The sequence below is a fragment of the Anser cygnoides genome, chromosome 4 (assembly GCF_040182565.1).
Source record: "Anser cygnoides isolate HZ-2024a breed goose chromosome 4, Taihu_goose_T2T_genome, whole genome shotgun sequence".
NCBI lineage: Eukaryota > Metazoa > Chordata > Aves > Anseriformes > Anatidae > Anser > Anser cygnoides.
The window spans coordinates 547,695-564,961 of NC_089876.1; the positions used below are offsets into that span (position 1 = coordinate 547,695).

The 17,267-nt window shown below is 71.2% G+C and overlaps 3 protein-coding genes across 9 annotated transcripts; 1 reads left to right on the forward strand and 2 right to left on the reverse strand.

Moving 5' to 3' along the window:
- The first annotated feature begins 3,050 nt into the window (after nucleotides 1-3,050).
- On the forward strand, nucleotides 3,051-5,815 carry LOC125179699 (C-type lectin domain family 4 member F-like). 5 transcript variants are annotated; one of them, XM_066997002.1, is made up of 7 exons: nucleotides 3,054-4,173; nucleotides 4,300-4,416; nucleotides 4,503-4,583; nucleotides 4,658-4,714; nucleotides 4,817-4,968; nucleotides 5,340-5,452; nucleotides 5,539-5,815. In XM_066997002.1, exons 1-7 carry the CDS (start codon nucleotides 3,786-3,788, stop codon nucleotides 5,693-5,695), a joined length of 1,065 nt encoding a protein of 354 aa, XP_066853103.1. In that variant the 5' UTR covers nucleotides 3,054-3,785; the 3' UTR covers nucleotides 5,696-5,815. The 5 variants fall into 5 exon arrangements, with proteins under 5 accessions (XP_066853107.1, XP_066853105.1, XP_066853106.1 ...); XM_066997003.1 differs by having other exon boundaries at nucleotides 3,057-4,164; XM_066997004.1 differs by lacking the exon at nucleotides 4,658-4,714 and having other exon boundaries at nucleotides 3,052-4,173.
- A 1,177-nt stretch (nucleotides 5,816-6,992) lies between these two features.
- On the reverse strand, nucleotides 6,993-8,806 carry AP5S1 (adaptor related protein complex 5 subunit sigma 1). The gene is made up of 2 exons (XM_066997010.1): nucleotides 8,487-8,806; nucleotides 6,993-7,498 (listed from the first exon to the last, which is right to left on the reverse strand). The coding sequence occupies exons 1-2, from the start codon at nucleotides 8,657-8,659 to the stop codon at nucleotides 7,099-7,101; spliced, it is 573 nt and encodes a 190-aa protein (XP_066853111.1). The 5' UTR covers nucleotides 8,660-8,806; the 3' UTR covers nucleotides 6,993-7,098.
- Nucleotides 8,807-8,874: 68 nt separating this feature from the next.
- On the reverse strand, nucleotides 8,875-14,255 carry CDC25B (cell division cycle 25B). 3 transcript variants are annotated; one of them, XM_066997009.1, is made up of 16 exons: nucleotides 14,076-14,255; nucleotides 13,662-13,783; nucleotides 13,523-13,574; nucleotides 12,379-12,420; nucleotides 12,158-12,194; nucleotides 11,923-12,024; nucleotides 11,713-11,832; nucleotides 11,397-11,531; nucleotides 11,061-11,135; nucleotides 10,662-10,835; nucleotides 10,461-10,556; nucleotides 10,242-10,304; nucleotides 10,044-10,142; nucleotides 9,700-9,833; nucleotides 9,465-9,576; nucleotides 8,875-9,356 (listed from the first exon to the last, which is right to left on the reverse strand). In XM_066997009.1, exons 1-16 carry the CDS (start codon nucleotides 14,138-14,140, stop codon nucleotides 9,216-9,218), a joined length of 1,569 nt encoding a protein of 522 aa, XP_066853110.1. In that variant the 5' UTR covers nucleotides 14,141-14,255; the 3' UTR covers nucleotides 8,875-9,215. The 3 variants fall into 3 exon arrangements, with proteins under 3 accessions (XP_066853110.1, XP_066853109.1, XP_066853108.1); XM_066997008.1 differs by having other exon boundaries at nucleotides 10,662-10,832; nucleotides 11,061-11,138; nucleotides 14,076-14,254; XM_066997007.1 differs by having other exon boundaries at nucleotides 11,061-11,138; nucleotides 14,076-14,254.
- Between the last annotated feature and the right edge of the window lie 3,012 nt (nucleotides 14,256-17,267).

Consider the following 17,267-nt stretch of genomic DNA (forward strand, 5'->3'; position numbering starts at 1 on the left):
CCCGTGCGCTCCCGGTCCCTCCGCTCCGTGCGCCTCGCTCCCTGCAGCCCGGTGTCTCCGTCCCGGCTCCCGGTCGCCCGTTCAGGAGCCGCCCCGGTGTTCCCACAGGGGCCGCGGCTCCGGGAGCCTCCGGGCCAGGTCCCCGGAGCTCCGCCGTGCCCTGCGCCGTGCCCCGGGGCCGGGCGGCTGGGCGGGCGCAGCCCCCGGTGCGGTACGGGGGGCGCCGGGGCCGCGGAAGGCGGCGGCGATGCCGGGCACGGCCCCGTTAGCAGCGCCCGCTCGCGGCTCCGCGGGGCTTTACCGGCCCCCGCGGCCCCCCCCCCGGCCGCTCCCCGCCGGGCACGGAGGCAGCGCGACCCCGTGCCGCAGCCCCCCGCACCCCCCGCTCCCCGTGCCCGGTGCCCGAGCGCTGCCGGTCCCGGGAGACCCCCGCCCTGGGACCCCGCATCCCGGGACCAGCTGGAAAACCCGCACCTGGACCCCCAGCCCGCCCCCCCCAGCCCCAGCCGCACCCCCCGAGCATCTCCGGTGCCTCCGGTGCCCCTGCCCGCGGCTGCCTCCGCTCGCCCGGCCCCGAGCGCGGCCGCTGCCCCTCGCGGGGTGCCCCGGGGACACCCCAGGGCGCTGGCAGCGCGCCCCGGTGCTGAGGTTTGGCTTTGGCCTCGGGCAGTGGGGGTGAGGCAGGTGCCCGTGGCCAAAGTGCGCGGGGTTAGGCTGCAGCAGGTGAGGTGAGAGCACGCAGAACTGGAAACACATCCAGCAGGAGGAGGGATGGACGGACGGACGGACGGATGGAGGGATGGATGGGTGGATGGGGAGATCCTCATGGAAAAGAGGGAGCTCCTCATGCACACACAGAGAGCACCGGAGGTGCAGATGTAGCAGCTCTGCCATCATGCCGGGGGCATGCTGGGGGTGTGGGTGCCACAACGAGGGCTCCCAACAGTGCAGGGATGCTGCAGGGTGTGGGTGAGCTCCCCCAGAGCCCCAGCACAGGGCTTCTTCCTGCAGTGCCTCGTCAGGAAGGTTCGGGTGGATTCAGTCCGGGCAGGCCAGGCAAGAATTTGGGTGCAGGCAGCGAGGGTGCAGGGAGCCTGGGGCAACCCCCCCCCACAGCGAGGACTGGGGGCAGTGACAGGCACCCCTGGAGCAGCCCCTGGAGCGGCAGCTCTGCGTTTGGGGCTGGTGCACGAGCACAATCCCATTCTGAGGGAACGTTCCACCGCCTGACACCACTCATTTCTCCAGTTCATGCTGCTTCAGGCCTGCACCCTGCAGCCTGAGTTGCTGCGGCAAGGCTGACGTGGGCTGCACCCGAACCCCTCGGCTCTTCCTGCTCTCCAGCTGGCCGCCGAGCACGTGTTCGGGCAGGGGCTGTGCCCGAGCAAGTGGCTTTTGGGAACGTGCTTGGGAGCTCGTAGGAGCTGTCCCTGACCGTGGCCCCTCCAGCTCCTGGTGCAGACGGGGCGTTTGCACCAGTGCCCATGGGGGGGGACAGGAGAGGGTCTCTGCCGGTGGGAGCCAGCAGCTGGCTCAGCACGGCCTGCACAGAGCCATGGGGACAGTGGCAGGTGCCGCGCTTGTTGTGGTGACTGCTAAACGCCGGGGCTTTGCCAGGGAGCTTGGAGGGAGAGGCTGGCCCTTCCCGAGCTGGGGCTGCTCCCTGCCTTCGGGCTCACCTGGAGCTGCTGTCACCGACGGGGGACCGGGATGTGGCCAGCCCGCAGGGCAAAGCTCCCCCAGCGGGGACCGTCACCCTGCCCGGTCCCCTGGCAAGGAGGCAGAAGGGGGTGCCTGGGGCAGCCGCTGCTCACAGCTGAAGCAGAGGAACCCCTGCCAAGAGCCATCTGATGGTGGTGCTGGTGGTACTGGCGGTGGTGGTGCTGGTGGTGGTGGTGCTGGTGGTGGCAAAGTGGTGTCTGACCCCATAACCCAGGGGCGCCAGCCGGTGACCCCATCCCTCACTTCAGGCAGTGCCACATCGCACCGAGCTGCTTTAGATGCACTTATCGGGCTTTCTGCTGCCATTTCGGGTAGCACATTCGCTCCCTGCTCGCAGGCAGCCCGGCAGGCCCTGGCCCCACTCCCCGCTGCCCCCGCGGGCTCCCTCTGCACCGCGACCCAGGAGGGCTCCACGCACAGCTGCAGTGCGGGGCCGATGGCTTTGGTTTCGGGGCTGCTTCTTTTGGTGTTTTTTTCCGTCTGCCTCACTTGTGCATCTTGGCACGAAGCTCCCCGTGCTGGGGCTTTCAGCCACCCCGTCCTCTCCCTGCGCGTGGCTGCTGCTACACAGCAGCTCCCCACGAGACCCCACCAGCGCCGAGCACCGAGATCATAGAAAATCCCGAGCTGGAAGGGACCAAAAGGATCACCGAGTCCAAGGCACCCGCTGCAACGAGGAGCAAACCCTTCTGGCCCCTAGGAGCTCCTTGGAAGTGCTGAAACCAGAACCCCTCATCCCGGGAGGCCTCAGCCCCGTGCTCGGGGACGGGACATCTCCACCACCCCCTGCCCTGAACCTGCAGCGTCTCCAGTCCCCTGTGACAGCTCCTGCTCGCTCCTGCCTCGTGCTGGGGCTCGGTGGTCTCGGATCTGTGTCCTTATTGCTGGGGTCGGGGGTTTCTCCCGGGCTGCTTCCTGATGCTGTCCTCGTGGGGCAGGGCAGCCTCCAGCAAACCCTTCCTTTGCCCCAACGTGCCTCACAACACCCCCACGAGCTGGGGGGGCGGCCCGGGGGGGGACAAGGGCTCCCAGTTCATCCCAGCAGGGCCACTGGAGCTGAGCCTGCCGAGGAGCTGCAGGTGGGTGGGGGAATCACGTCCCGGCCTTTTTGGTAACTCATCCCTGTGCCAGAGGAGTGCTGCTTCTGCAGATTTGGAGCTATTTTCAGAGCCTGCGTCAAACACCACGATGGTTTGGGCTGAAACAAAAACAAAAAAAAAATCCCAAACAAACAGAAACCAAAAACAAAAACCCACCCAGAAGCTGTGAAATAACTCAGCCGAGGCTTCCGGAGCGAGGCGTGGGGCACGCAGGGGGGCGCACGGGCGAGGGCTGTGCTGGGTGTGGGGCACCGGGGGTGCTGAGCCCAGGAAACGGCCCCAGCACCCGCTCCACCCACGGCCTTCCCCTGTTGGGAAGCCTCAGGGAGGTCCCATGGGAGGCCGGGTGGGAGAGCAGCCCCCAGGGACGGACCCTGAGACCCTGTCTTGGGCATCCGTCCCCGTCCCCGCTGCGCCCAGCACCATCCCTGGGGTGCTGTGCGGCAGCAGTACCGCGGTAGCAGCTCCTCTCCTCTCCTCTCCTCTCCCGCGTCGCCGCCTCCGTCTGAGCCTTCCCCTTCTGCGGGCAGCGGGGAGCCGGGCTTGAGCCACACGCCGGGCACGGGAGAGCTGCTAACGAGAAGTGAGGCGTAACATCTGCGCTGCTTGCCAGGGGTTCCCGGACGCGATTCTGCGTCTGAGGGCAAAAAGCGGAACGCGGCTGCGGTGGGAATGTGCTCGGGAACAAAACCAGGGCTGGGGCAGGGGCAAGGCTGGTATGGGGGCAGGGTTGGCGCTGGGTGGCCGGGAGGCAGCGCGGGCCGGGCGAGGGGTGATGGAGCTGGGCAGTGTCCCCTGGGCACGTCGGGGACGTGGCCCTGCTCCCCCTGGGGACATGCTGGGGACCTGGCCCTGCTCCCCCTTAGGACACGGGTGCTGCCTGCACCCAGCCCCGAGGGGTCCCCCCTGTGCTGCTGCGCCTGCGGCTGAGCAGGGCTGGGGCCGTCCCCCTGTACCGTCCCCATGAGCCCGATGTGTCCCCACGGGAGCCACCCGTGGGTCACCACCGGCCAGGGCTGGCCGTGGGGTGGGGGACAGGGATCCCCCATGCAGGGTGGCCCCGTGGGGTGGCCGGCCATGGGCAGCAAGCCGGGATGTGGCCACAAGCCCTGCGTGGAGGTCTGTCCCTTTGGGACGGGGGAATCCCTGTCCAGCCTGGGCGGTGGCACCCCAAGCAGCGCCGTGCCCCCCCGGCTGCCGCCTTCCCTTTCCTGGCAGTTTCGGTCGCTGGGGCTGCCACGCGCAGGGCTCCGGGAGGAAGCGGCTGTGGGCTCGGCCAGCTGCGGGATGGCCACCGAGGGGCCGGACCTGTACGAGAACCTGCAGATCCGCTACCCGCACGGTGAGCAAGGTGGGCCCGCGGGGCTCCCCCTCCAGCCCCGGGGCTCCTCTCCATAGGGCTGGGGGCCCGGGGGTGCTGGGTCCTGGGGGGTCTGGATCAGCGCCGGCTGAGGACCCCTCTGCCGTCTCTCCGCAGTGCTGGATTTCGGGTCCCGGCCGTCCCCGTCCCGCCGGGTGCAGGGCACTCTGCTGGCCGTGGGCTTGGCGGCCCTCCTGGCCCTGGGGGCCGCCCTGACGGCCGTCGCCACCCTGCGTAAGCGCGGCCGGGCTGGGGACCCTCACCCCGTGGGGGGCAGGCAGGAGGCTGGGGCTGCCCTGACCCCCCCCCGCCCTCCCCAGGCACACGGGACCAGGCGGAGCTGCGGGTGGCACGGGCAGAGCTGGAGGCGCTGGGGCCGCTGCTGCCGCCCGGCCCCGATGGTGAGTGCGCCCGGCGGCACCGGGGTGCGGGCAGGGCTGTGCCACGGCTCCTGTCCCTGCTGTCCCCCGGCCAGGTTCACGGAGCCCCGGTGACAGCCCCGACGTGGCACAGAGGCGCAGGGACTTTTTGGGTAACGTTGGGACGTGGGGACAGACCCCAAGGGGACGGGGCAGGGCCGTGCCCCAGGGCACGGCCGCGGGGCCGTGGCACCGAGCACCGCCGCTGTCCCCAGGGCGGTGGCTGCAGGGGCTGGGCCTGGGCTGGAGGTACCACAAGGGGAAGATCTACTACTTCTCGGGGGACCAGAAGCCCTGGCGCGAGGCGAAGGAGTTCTGCCTCTCCAAGCAGGCGCAGCTCACCTCCGTCACCAGCCGGGACGAGCAGGTGGGTGCGCAGGGCTCCGTGCCCTTCACCGCCTGCGTGCCCTGCTGCCAGCTGCACCCCTGGGCACCCCGCACCCGTGCCTTCCTGCCCCGTGTGCCCCCCCACCCCATGCACCTCCCTGCCCCGTGCACCCTCCTGCTTGTGCCTTCCTGCCCCATGTACCCCCTGCCCCCTGCGCCCCCCCCCCTGCACCCCCTCACCCCCCATGCACCCCCTCACCCCCTGCACCCCCTGCCCCCTGCGCTCCCTGCCCCCTGTGCCCCCCTGCCCCATTCACCCCCCTACCCCATGCACCCCCTTGCCCCATGCACCCCCTGCCCCCCCATTTGCCCCCCCACCTGCCCCCCGCCCCCCCTGAGCCCTCTCCGCAGGAGTTCCTGGCGCGGGAGTCGCGGGGGGGCTATTACTGGATCGGGCTGGAGGACGGTGACCGCAACGACACCTGGCGCTGGGTGGACGGCACCGTGTACTCACCGGCCGACAGGTGAGGGGGCGGCGGGCACCGGGGGGTTGGGGGGGGCGCGTGGAACCTGGCCTCCCCCCCCAACCCCGAGCCGCTCTGCCCCGCAGCTTCTGGGCGCCGGGGCAGCCGGACCGGCAGGACCACGGGGAGCAGGGCCGCGAGGGCTGCGCCCAGATCCACCCGGTGGGCACCGGGCTCTGGAACGACCACAACTGCAACATCCCCTTCCTCTGGATCTGCAAGCGGGACCTGGGGGGGCCCTGAGCGCCCGCGGCCCGACCCTGCGGGGTGAAGCCCCCGCGCCGGGTCCCTGGGGCGAAGCGAGCGCCCAGCGGCGCCCAGCGCTTTGCCTTGAGTTAAATTGAATTAAACGTCTGCCCTGCCTCCGTGCCACCTCGTCCCGTGCCCCCCGCCTCGTCCCACCTCCGTGCTGCCCCCGTCCCCCTCTGCCAGCCCCCGGTGCCCCCGTGGCCGCCCCGTCCCTGCCGCGGGGAGCCCCGGGGCGGCACCAGGAGGGGCCGAGCCCCCCGTGCGCAGCCCCCAGCCCCCAGCTGTGGCAGCGGGGGGGCGCAGGAGCTTTGGCATTTCTCCCCCGACCCGCTCAGCTCCTCCCCGGCCAAAGCGCTGCCGCAGCCCCCCGCAGCTCCATCGCAGCCGGAGGAGACCTGGAAGACCCCTTCGCTTTGGGGCGCCCGCGTTTCTTCTCCCCGGGGGTGGGCAAACACCCGCAGCGGCCCCCTGGCGGGGCGGTGGGTGCCCCGTGCCCGCAGCGCCCAGGGGCTGGGGCGGTGCCCTCAGCAATGCGGTTCAGCTCCTGGGTAGCCCTGAGGTGCTCAGGTCTTGGGCTCGTCATCTCCGTAGGTCCCGTCCAACCGAACCGAACCGAACTGAACTCTTCTGTTCCAGCCTGTCCTGTCCTGTCCTATCTTATCCTATCCTACCCTGTCCTGTTGTATCCCATCCCCATCCCCAATCCCATCCTATCCCCATCCCCAATCCCATCCTATCCCCATCCCAATCCCCCCATCCCCATCCCCAATCCCATCCTATCCCCATCCCCAATCCCATCCCATCCCATCCCCAATCCCATCCTATCCCCATCCCAATCTCATCCCCATCCCCAATCCCATCCCCATCCCCATCCCCAATCTCATCCCCATCCCCAATCCCATCCCCATCCCCATCCCCAATCTCATCCCATCCCCAATCCCACCCCCAATCCCCATCCCCAATCCCATCCCATCCCCATCCCCAATCCCATCCCCAATCCCATCCCATGAAATAAACCAAGTTAGGGACATGGTTCAGCGGTGGGCTCGGTGGTGGCAGGTCGATGGCTGGATTTCACCTTAAGGGTCTTTTCCAGTCTGAATGATTCCGTTCCACCCGGTTCCGTTCCGTTCCATTCCGTCCCGCTCTACCCTACCCTACCCCACTCTATCCCCCCCATTCCACAATTTCAGACCGCGCTCACCCCATCACCCACCCGCCCCCCCCTGCCAGCAGCGCACCTCCCCGCCCTGCAGCCCCCCCGTGCATTAAACCGGCGATAACCCACCGCTCACCAGCACGCCGCTTTATTCCCCACCGCGCTCCCGCAGAGCCCAGCCGCAGCCCCATTTCCCCCCGTTTCCCCCCCAAAACCAAGCCCCCGGGGGGGTCCCGTCTCAGCGTGACAGCTCGCGGTCCACGGCCTGGAGGAAGCGCTCGCTGAGGAAGAGGAGCTGCCCGTGGGGCAGGAGCCGGTCGAGGAGGAGGTCGGCGGCGTCGGGCCGCAGCAGGACGCCGGTGCCGGGGGGGCGCAGGGCGGCCAGCAGGCGGGGGGCGAGGTGCCGCAGGGTGCCCTCGGCCAGCGCCAGGTTCTCCGGGGGGTCGCAGACCAGGGCGAAGGCGAGGCTGGGGGCCGCCAGCCAGGCGACCGAGGTCCCTTGGGGGAAGGGGTCGCCGGGGGCCAGGCGGAAGAGCCCCCCCGGGGCGTTGTGGAGGGACGGGGGGTCCTCGGGAAGCGGCGGGGCCGGGGGGCGGCCGGAGGATGCTTGGTGAAGGTGGCAGTGGGAGGCGACCTGCCTGCGGGGGGGGGGATTTGGGTGAGGACCCCCCCCATGATGTGGGCAAGGTTAACGCCTTGCTGGGGGGGGGGGGCAGGGCTCGGCGGGACCCCCGGGGCCGTACGGCCGTACGGCCCCGGGGGTCCCGCCGGGCCCTGCCCCCCCCAAAATGGGGCTGCATCATCCTTGGGGGTATTGGGGGGGGGGGGTTCACAGCTCTCCCACTGAGCCCAGACCCCCCCCAAAACGGGGGTCATCCATCCTTGGGGGTACTGGGGGGGGTCCACAGCCCTCCCACCGAGCCTTTTCCCTCCCCAAATGAGGCTGCCCCATCCTTGGGGGTATTGGGGGGAGGCAACGGGGGGGTCCACAGCCCTCCCACTGAGCCCGGACCCCCCCGCAACAAACGGGACTCCCACTGGGGGGGTCCCAAGGCCCGGGGGTCCCAGTGGGGGGGTATGGAGGGGTTCCACAGTGCCCAGACCCCCCCCACAATGGGGGTCCCCCATCCCTGGGGGTATTAGGGGGGGTCCACAGCCCTCCCACCGAGCCCTGCCCCCCCGCAACAAATGGGATTCCCACTGGGGGGGTCCCACGGCCCGGGGGTCCCAGTGGGGGGGGGTGCAGGGGGGTCCCACTGAGCTCAGGTGCCCCCCCAAATGGGGGTCCCCCATCCCTGGGGGTATTGGGGGGGGTCCACAGCCCTCCCACCGAGCCCTGCCCCCCCCCCCCCCAACAAATGGGATTCCCACTGGGGGGGTCCCACAGCCCGGGGGTCCCAGTGGGGGGGTACGGAGGGGTCCCACAGTGCCCAGACCCCCCCCACAATGGGGGTTCCCCATCCCTGGGGGTATTAGGGGGGGTCCACAGCCCTCCCACCGAGCCCAGCCCACCCCCCCCCAAACAAGACTCCCCCTGGGGGGGTCCCACAGCCCCGGGGGGGGGGTTACGGGGGGGTCCCTCCGAGCCCCGCCCCCCCGGGGGATCCCCCCGCCCCCCCCCCGTACCTGGCCACGGCCAGCAGCTGCTCCTTGCGGCGGAGGCGCTGCCGGGGGGGGGACCCGGGGGGGGTCCCGGGGGGGGTCCCCGGGGGGGCGAAGGCGCGCGCCAGCAGCACGCGGCAGGGGGCGGGGCCGGGGCCGGGGCCGCCCAGCGCCAGCAGCAGGAACGCCCGCACCATGGCAACGCCGCGCCGCGACCCCGGCCCGCCGAGCGTCACGTGGGCGCGGGGCGGGGCTAAGCGCCCCCCTCCGCCCGCGATTGGCTGACGCGGAGACGCTCGGATCCGATTGGTGGGCGACGGGAGAACCGGCTGCGGGCGGCGAGGCTCGCGGCCGGCCCCCTGCACGTGACGGCGGCGCGACGCGATTGGCCGAGGCGACGCGGAAGACGCACTCTGATTGGCGGAAAGGCGAGCGGGGAGGGCGAGGCGGTGAAGCCACCGCCCGTACCCGGAAGCACCCCCGGGCGGACGCGGCCCGCCAGGCCCCGGCCCCGTTTATTGCCCGGCGCGGTCACACAGCGCGGCCCCGCCCCCCCCCGCGGCCTTACCGGGGGCACCGATCCCGGGGGGGGGGCGGGCTCTAAGTGCTTCTCTGCGGCCCTCCGCTACAACGGGCGGGCACGGAGCCCCGGGAGGGGGCTGCAAGTGCTGGGGGATGGGGCCTGTCCCCCGCCCCCCCGGTCCCGGCCGGGCTCCCCGGTCCCTCCCCGGTCCCCCCCGGTGCCCCCGGGGCTCAGCAGTTGTTGAGGCGGCTGTAGAGCTCCCGGCGGCTGCGCTCGCCCGCCCAGGTGCGGCTCTTGAGGCGGCACTTGCGCAGGTCCTCCTTGAAGTCGGCGTGGTGCATGGGCCGGTAGTCCTGCGGCTCGCAGTGTGCCTGCGGGGCGCGCGGCCCCGTCAGAGGGGCACACGGCCCGGGGGGGGGGCAGGCTGCCACCGGGGGCTGGCTGGGCCCCAAGCGGGGGGGGGTTTGGGGGAGGCTCACCTGGTACTGGGGGAAGAACTCCCGGTACCCCCCCTTCAAGACGTAGAGCTCGGGGTAGTGCAGGTGGGGGTACTCGTTGCAGGCACGGTCCTTCTCCCGGACAAAGCGGCACCTGGGCGGCGGGACGGCCGTGGGAGGGGGGCAGAGAATGGGAGGGGCAGCCCTTGCCCAGCCCGTGTCTCCAAGAGGGCCCCAAGAGCCCCCCGTCCCCAAGAGCCCCCCGTCCCCAACGTACATCCTGGGCCCCCGCTCGGAGGAGAACTCGCAGTGGAAGATGACGATCACGCGCTTGGTCGTGTCGAAGGGCACGATGGGCTTCTTCAGCAGGAACTCCTCCACGTCCTGCTCCATCGGCAGGTTGACAGCACCCTGTGGGGAAGAGGAGGCGCCTTCAGCCCCCCACCTCCTGGGGTCTGTCGGGGTGACCCCCCCCCCACCGCCCCAGGCACCCTCGCAGCACCCTCTGCGAAGATGCTCAGCACCTTTAGAGCGTCTCGAACCCCTGGCGTTTGATATTTTTAACACCGCCCCCCTCCAAAAGGGCAGGGCGAGCCCCCGGGGCGCAGCAGCGGTTCTGACCTTGATGTGGCCTCCCTCGTACTCGTAGGGGTACCTGCAGTCCACGATCACGCAGCTCTCGATGAAGCTGCTGAACTGCCCGCTCAGCACCGCCACCATCTGCGGGGAGCGAGGAGCCGGTCAGCCCCCGCCGGCACTGGGGGCGAGGGGGGGGGCTCTCGGGGCCGCTCCCTTACCCTCTCGGGGCCGCTCCCTTACCATTTCAGGGGAAATGTACTTGAGGTCCTGGTGCTTGCCCTCCACCGTCTGCAACAGGTAGGCCTGGAGGCGTTGTGCGGGGTCAGGGGCTGACCGGGGGCGCCCACCCGGCCCAGGCTCCCCGCCTGGGTGTTGTTCCCCCAGCAGGGCTCTGCGGCCACCCTCGGTTTTGGGGGGGTTGAGGGCACCCCGTGACCGCCAGCACCCCCAGGCCCCCACCTTGGAGAAGTCTCCGATGAGCTCCCGGTGGTCGTTGGCCAGCATGTTCTCAATCTCCTCCTGGCAGAAGGACCTGGAGCGCATCAGCCGCGCTTTCTGCGAAGGAACGGGACAAAAAAAACCCCCAGGCGTGGGTGCGGGGCCCGGCGCGGGCAGGGGGCCCCTCGCCACCGCCCCCCCCCCCCCCCCCCCGTCACCCACCGGCTCCGCCACCTCGCCCGGGGTGCCAGCCACGCTCCTGCGCCGCTTGGTTTTGACGGGGGTGTCCCTGTCGTGGGGCCGCTCGAGGCGCTTCAGGATGGGCCGGATGACGCTGCTGGGCATCGAGGGCGAGCGGAAGAGCTGCCGGCACTTGCTGCGCTTGGCGGGGCGCTGCTGGGGGGAGAACCCCACGAGGGTCCCGTGGGCTCCGCTGCTCCCACCGGGGCGAGGATCCAGCTCCAGCAGCCCACAGCAGCCCAGGACATGCCCCAGGCCCCGGGGCTGCCGCTGCCCACCCCGCAGCCCCTCTGCCAGGGGCCACGGCCCTGAGTCCCCAGCGGGGAGCAGCCCGGGGGCTCCCAGCCAGGCCCCCCCCCCTCTTCGGGGGGCTGCACCTACCGGCTCTGCCTCCTCCTTCTTCACCAGCGGGGCGGTCAGCAGGCTCGCCATCCCCGGCGGCACCTCCGCGTCGCTCTGCTGCCACGGTGGTGGGGAGAGCGTGAGGGGGCTCAGCCCTGCTGCCCCCCGGGCAGGGACGGCAGCTGCAGGCAGCTCAGTCACCCCGCTCCCGGTTTTGGGGTGTCCCTGAGCGCCGACACCCCCTCGGCTTTACCAGCCATAGGGATTAGCCCACCCCAGGAACTCAGTGCAGCCAAAAAAGGGGGGGAACATGGGGGGGGGTATGGTGCTGTAGAGGGGCAGGGGCTGCTCCCCAGAGAGCACAGCCCTCCCTACCTTCATCTCCTCCTCGTCCAGGATCTCCATGAAGCCGTCGTCGTCCTCCTCGGCCATGGAGGAGGTGAGGGAGCACCGGCGCAGCACCACGGGGCTCTCGCCCTCGGGCAGGTTTTCTTTCTCGGGGGTGTCGAACTGGGTGGGGGGACGGCCCATGGCTCGGGGGCCCCACTGGGATATGGGGCACCCCGATACCCTCACTGGTGCCACCCCCACCCCCACGGGTGTCCAGGCACACAGATTTGCTCCTCTGGTTCCTGTGAACGGCAGCAGCACCCCCCAGCCCCCCCCCCCCCAGCCCCCCGGCCCCCCTCACCAGCAGGTTGGGCGCGGAGCTGGGTCTCTGTGCGAAGGGCTCCTTCCCCGAGCCCCCCTCCGACGCCTGCAGCCGGCTGCGGTGCCCCGGCCTCTGGGGCTTCTTAAACACGAACCCCTCCTGCGGGAAGGATTTGGGGGGGGGGCGCACAGCGTTATAGCAGCCCTCTGCCCCCTCCCCGAGCCCCCCCAGCCCGGCTGCCCCACTCACATCGTCCCGGGGCTGCCCCTGCTGCTCTCTCGGCGGCGGGCTGTTGAACTCGCTGCAGTTGGAGATGTTCCTCAGGGCTGGGCTGGCCCCCAGGAGCCGCGGCTGCGGGGCGGAGGGGGGGGGTGAGAGGTGCTGCACGGCCCCCCCGGGACCGTCACAGTCCCGTGCTCCCTGCTCCAGCCTCCTCCCGGGCGGACCCGCGGCAGGATTTGCCCCCCCCCCCCCCACGACTTACCGGCAGCGAGTGGATTCTCCGGATGAGGAGCTTGTTGCTGCAGAAAGCAGGGAAAGGAAGGGAATAAACCACGGGGAGGGCGCCCCAGGCACAATATACACAACGTGCCCCCCCCGGATGCCAGGGACACCCCCCCCCCCAAAAAGAGCAACCCCTGCAGGCGTGAACCAGACCCGGGGGGGGGGACACCGGGGACAGGGGGCAGCCCCCCCCAGACTTACTCGGTGACGACCCTCCCGGCCTCCAGCACGGCCTTCTCGAAGCTGCGGGGAGAGCGGCGCCGCGGTCAGGGGGTGTCGGACCCCCACGCCGGGCAGTGCTTTTTTTTTGGGGGGGGGGGGCCTCAGTGCTGCCCCCAGGCCCCAGCTCCAGCACCAACCCCCCCCAAAGGCTGCCTCTGGCTCACGCACAGCCCCTGGGGGGGGGGGGGTTAGGCTGTGCAGGGCCCGCGGGTGGTCCCGCAGCCCCGCTCCCCACCTGTATGCAAATGGGGGCCACCAGCGCTGCCCCCGCCATCTGGCCCCCAGCGCCGCGGGGACGCACCGGCCATCTGCCCGCCGCCCCCCCGCTGCCAACGGCCGGGGGGGGGACACGGGGGGACACGGGGGGACATGGGGTGACACGGGGGGGACACGGGGGGGACACGGGGGGGACACGGGGGGGACACGGGGGGACACGGGGGGACACGGGGGGACATGGGGGGACATGGGGTGACACGGGGGGGACACGGGGGGGACACGGGGGGGACATGGGGGGACACGGGGGGGACACGGGGGGGACACGGGGGGGACATGGGGTGACACGGGGGGACACGGGGGGACACGGGGGGACATGGGGTGACACGGGGGGGACACGGGGGGGACACGGGGGGACATGGGGTGACACGGGGGGGACACGGGGGGGACACGGGGGGGACATGGGGGGGGGACACGGGGGGGGACATGGGGGGGACACGGGGGGGGACATGGGGGGGACACGGGGGGGACATGGGGGGACATGGGGGGACACGGGGGGGTACACGGGGGGGGGACACGGGGGGGGACACAGGGGGACATGGGGGGGACATGGGAGGGACAAGGGGACACGGGGGGGACACGGGGGGGGACAGGGCCCGCCTGCAGCCCCCCCATCCTGCCCCCCCCCCCCCCCCCCCCAGCACCCAGCACCACCCGGAACAGGCTGCGGCTTCCTGCCCCCCCCCGGCTGGTTTTTGGGTAAAGGCGGCTCCGTGCAGGGCGGTGCTGCTGGGGGGGGGGGGGGCAGCCGGTGGGGGGCTGCTCCTGACTGTTTGCAACCCCTGATCCCCCCCCCACGCGGTGCTATGGGGGTACGGGGGGGGGGGTCCCTTTGGGGGGGGGCACTCACACGTCCTCCAGGGCTTCGGGGTCCTCCTGCGTGGGGGAGTCGAGGCCCACTCCTGGGGGGACAGGGCAGGGGTAGCAGGAGGGGTTGGGGTGCGGGGGGGGGGCTCGGCTGCCCCACGAGGGACCCCCCCCAAACTCACCCGCGTCCGAGGCGTCGGAGGTGGCGGAGTCCTGGGACGAGCCCGAGGAGGCGCGGGCCAGGCGGCACCGGGGGCCCGGGAAGGGCCCCCCCGGAGCCTTCCTCCGGGGGGTGTCACAGTGGCTGCGGGGCGAGGGGGGGGACACGGGGCTGGGACCGGCACCCGCAGCCCCTCACCGGTCCCAGCCCCGCACCACGGCTGGGACCCCCCCCCCCCAAAACATCACCCCCCAGGACCCCCCCCAAAACATCACCTACCCCCCCCAAAACACCCCCTCCCGAAAAGCACCCCCCCCGAAAAGCACCCCCCCGAAAGCAGCGCCCCCCAAAGCACCCCCCCAAAGCACCCCCCCCGAAGCACCCCCCCCAAAAAGCACCCCCCCAAAAGCACCCCCCATGTCACTCCCCCACTCACCTGCCCAGCCCCGCCAGCTTGTCCATGTCGCGAGCCAGCGTGGTGACCGGCGACATCCCCGCCATGCCCGACGCCACCCCCGGCCCCCCCCCCCGCCGCCGCCACCGCCAGCAGCGCCGCCAGCCCGGGCAGCCCGCGGGGCCGGCGGGGGCTGGGACCGCTCCGCGCCGCCATGGGGGGGGCGGAAACCGAAAATAAAAAAAATAATAAAAAGAATAAAAATGAAAAAATGAAATAAAATAAAAAATAAAAATAAAAGATAAAAATTAAAAAAAAACACTAAAACTAAAAAAATACAAAAAAATACAAAAAAAAAAAATTAAAAAAAATAAAAAATAAAAAAATTAAAAAATATAAAAAAATAAAAATAAAAATAAAAAATAAAACGGGGGGGGCGGCGGTGGCGGTGTCGGGCCGGAGCCGGGGCCCCCGCAGGCCGCGGTGCCGCCGCCCCTATTTCTATTCGAAAAATAACACCGAGCGGCGGGAGCGCGGCGCCGCCCCGAGCCCGGCCCCGCCGCAAGCCCGGCCCCGCGCGGGGGGGGCGCGGGGGGGGCACGGCGCCGGGAAGTGCGGGCCGGGGGGGGGCACGGCCGGGGCTGGATGGGGCTGTTTGGGGCTGCGGGGTCGGGGGGGGGGTTGGGGGGGTGCTGCGTGGCTGGGGGGGGTCTACAGGGGGGGGGGGGTATGGGGGGGTTGTGGCTGGGGGGGGGGCGCATGGCTGGGGGCACGTGGGGGTGTGTGGGCTGCGGGTGGGGGGCTTGGGGTGGGGTATGAGGGGGTTTCTGGCTGGGGGGGGGGTACAGGGGTTGGGGGGGGGCTTGGCCGGGGGGGTGCAGGGCTTGGGGGGTGCCTGGGGGGGCAGTTTAGGGTCGGGGGGGGGTGCACAAGAAGGATGTGCAGCAGGCAGAATGCATGGCGGGGGGGGGCTGCACATGGGGGTGTGAAGGGGGGGCGTGGAGGGGCACTTGGCTGCGGGGCACAAGGGGGTGCATGGCTGGGGGGGGCTGCATATGGGGAAGGGGTTTGCAGTGGGGGGGTGTGGAGGGGCACTTGATGGGGGGGGCACAAGGGGGGTGCATGGGGGGGCTGTACATGGGGTGTGCAGTGGGGGTGTGTGGAGGGGGGCTGCACAAGGGGGGTGCATGGGGGGGGCTGTACATGGGGTGTGCAGTGGGGGGGTGTGGAGGGGCTTATGGCTGGGGGGGCACAAGGGGGGTGCATGGTTGGGGGGGCTGCATATGGGGAAGGGGTGTACATTGGGGGGGCGCGTGGCTGGGGGGCACAAGGGGGGGCGCATTATGGGGGGGGCACGGCAGGGCACATGCTGGGGCTGTGCGGGGTCGGGGGGCACGGCTGGGTGTGCGAGGGCAGACGCGGACGGGTGCACGTGGGCGATGGGTGGTGGGACCCGGGGGGGGAGGGTCCTGCTGCTCGGACACAGCCCCCCCCCCCCCCCCAATTCTCCGGGGGTCCCGGCTCGGCCCCGCCACGTGCCACCACGCGGCACCAAGGCCTCTGAGCTGCGCGAGACCCCAGCCTTGGCCCCGCTTGGGGGAGGTGGGGGGCTCGGACCCGGTCCATCCCGTCCGTCCATCTGTCTGTCCGTCCATCTGTCTGTCCGTCCATCTGTCCAGTTTGGGGGTGTCCCCCCCCCCCTGACCCCCCCCCGGCCGGCCTTTCTCATGTAAAGCAGGGGCTGGGGGCATGGCGCAGGCAGCCCCGGCCTGGGTGGCCGGCCTTTCATCCATTGTCCCCGGCCCCGCTCTCTCCTTTCAGAGGGGAAAATAAAAGGGGTGCGTGTGTGCGAGACCCCGACCCGCAGCCCTGCCGGGCGGAGGGGGGGGGGCAAGCGGGGACAGCCCCCCCCCCCCCCCCAGCTTGGGGGGCCACACGTTCCTGCTGGCTCCCCTGCGGGGGCCGGATCCTGCGGCCCTGGAGGAGCTGGAGGAGGGTGTGGGGGGGTCCTGTGCCCCCCCCCCCACAGCTCGTGGCATTGGGGGGGGGTTATGGGGGGGTACATACAGGGGCGGGGGGCTCCCGGCCCCTCTCTGGGGGCTGCGGGTTGTTGCCCCCCCTTCTCCCTCCCTGGCGCAGGGCTGTAATTGCTTCCAGCCCCAGCAGCGGGAGGCTGGGCTGGGGGCTGGGGGGAGCCCAGCGCTTGCTGCCAGCCCCGACACCACGCTGCTGGCCTGGGGGGGGGTCTCCTGCTAGCCCCCCCCGCGTCCTCATCCCCCAAAATGGGGGGTTCTGGGGAGCAAATGGGAGCGAGGGACGCGGTGGGTGCTGAGCCCCTCGGGGTGGGTGCTGAGCCCCCCGCCCGCAGCAGGACCCAGCCAGACCCCATCCGCAGCCCCCCCGGGGTGGGACGTGGGGGTCCCCCCAAGCCCCCACCTCCACGGTTGGGGCTGGGGGGGCCGGGGGGGGCGGCTCGCTTTAATGGCTGCGCAGTGAGGGCTGCCCTAATGATCACTCTAATTAACGAGGCTGGGTGGGGGGCGGGCTGGCCCCCCGTGCAGCAGCCCCACGGTGACCCACCCCCGGTCCCCGTGGCCTGGGGGGCCCCCTCTGTGCTGGGCCCCCCCCGCCATGGGGTCAGGGCTCTCCTGGTGTCCCATGGGGCTTGGGGACGCCCCGCCATGGGGCCAGGCCCCCCAGGCCTCCCCCCTCCCCCTGGTCCTGCACCACCAGGTCCCCACATTGCTCAGAGACCCTCAGGACCCCCTGCTGCCCCCCCCCCCATTGCTCAGCCTCCCCCCCCACCTCATCCTACCCCCCTCTTTCCCCCACGTTGCTCAGAGACCCCCATCCCTCAGGACCCCTTGCTGCCCCCCCATCCCTCAGGACCCCACTCCCTCAGGACCCCCAAGACCCCCTGCTGTCCCCCCCCATTGCTCAGCCCCCCCCCCATCTCCTCCTACCCCCCTCTTTCCCCCTTTGCTCAGAGACCCCCCCCATCTCTCAGGGGACCCTCAGGACCCCCTTCTGCCCCCCCCATCCCTCAGGACTCCCATCCCTCAGGACCCCCCAGGACCCCCTGCTGCCCCCCAATCCCTCAGGACCCCCTGCTGCCCCCCCATTCCTCAGGACCCCATAGCCTCCCCCCATTGCTCAGAGACCCCCCCCCATCCCTCAGGCCCCCCAGCCCCCCCCATCTTTCTGCCCCCCCCGTTGCCAGGCAACCCCGCGGCG

Excerpts from the sequence above, each read along its gene's own strand:
- LOC125179699 (XM_066997002.1), top strand. The coding sequence starts at position 3,786 with ATGAGCCCGATGTGTCCCCACGGGAGCCACCCGTGGGTCACCACCGGC. Across the intron at positions 4,584-4,657 it reads GCTGCCGCCCGGCCCCGATG|GTTCACGGAGCCCCGGTGAC; the intron begins GTGAGTGCGCCC and ends TCCCCCGGCCAG. Across the intron at positions 4,715-4,816 it reads GAGGCGCAGGGACTTTTTGG|GGCGGTGGCTGCAGGGGCTG; the intron begins GTAACGTTGGGA and ends CGCTGTCCCCAG.
- AP5S1 (XM_066997010.1), bottom strand. The coding sequence starts at position 8,659 with ATGGTGCGGGCGTTCCTGCTGCTGGCGCTGGGCGGCCCCGGCCCCGGC. Across the intron at positions 7,499-8,486 it reads CAGCTGCTGGCCGTGGCCAG|GCAGGTCGCCTCCCACTGCC; the intron begins GTACGGGGGGGG and ends CCCCCCCCGCAG.
- CDC25B (XM_066997007.1), bottom strand. The coding sequence starts at position 14,140 with ATGGCGGGGATGTCGCCGGTCACCACGCTGGCTCGCGACATGGACAAG. Across the intron at positions 10,836-11,060 it reads AGAAGGAGGAGGCAGAGCCG|CAGCGCCCCGCCAAGCGCAG; the intron begins GTAGGTGCAGCC and ends TTCTCCCCCCAG. Across the intron at positions 9,577-9,699 it reads TCCGAGCGGGGGCCCAGGAT|GTGCCGCTTTGTCCGGGAGA; the intron begins GTACGTTGGGGA and ends CCCGCCGCCCAG.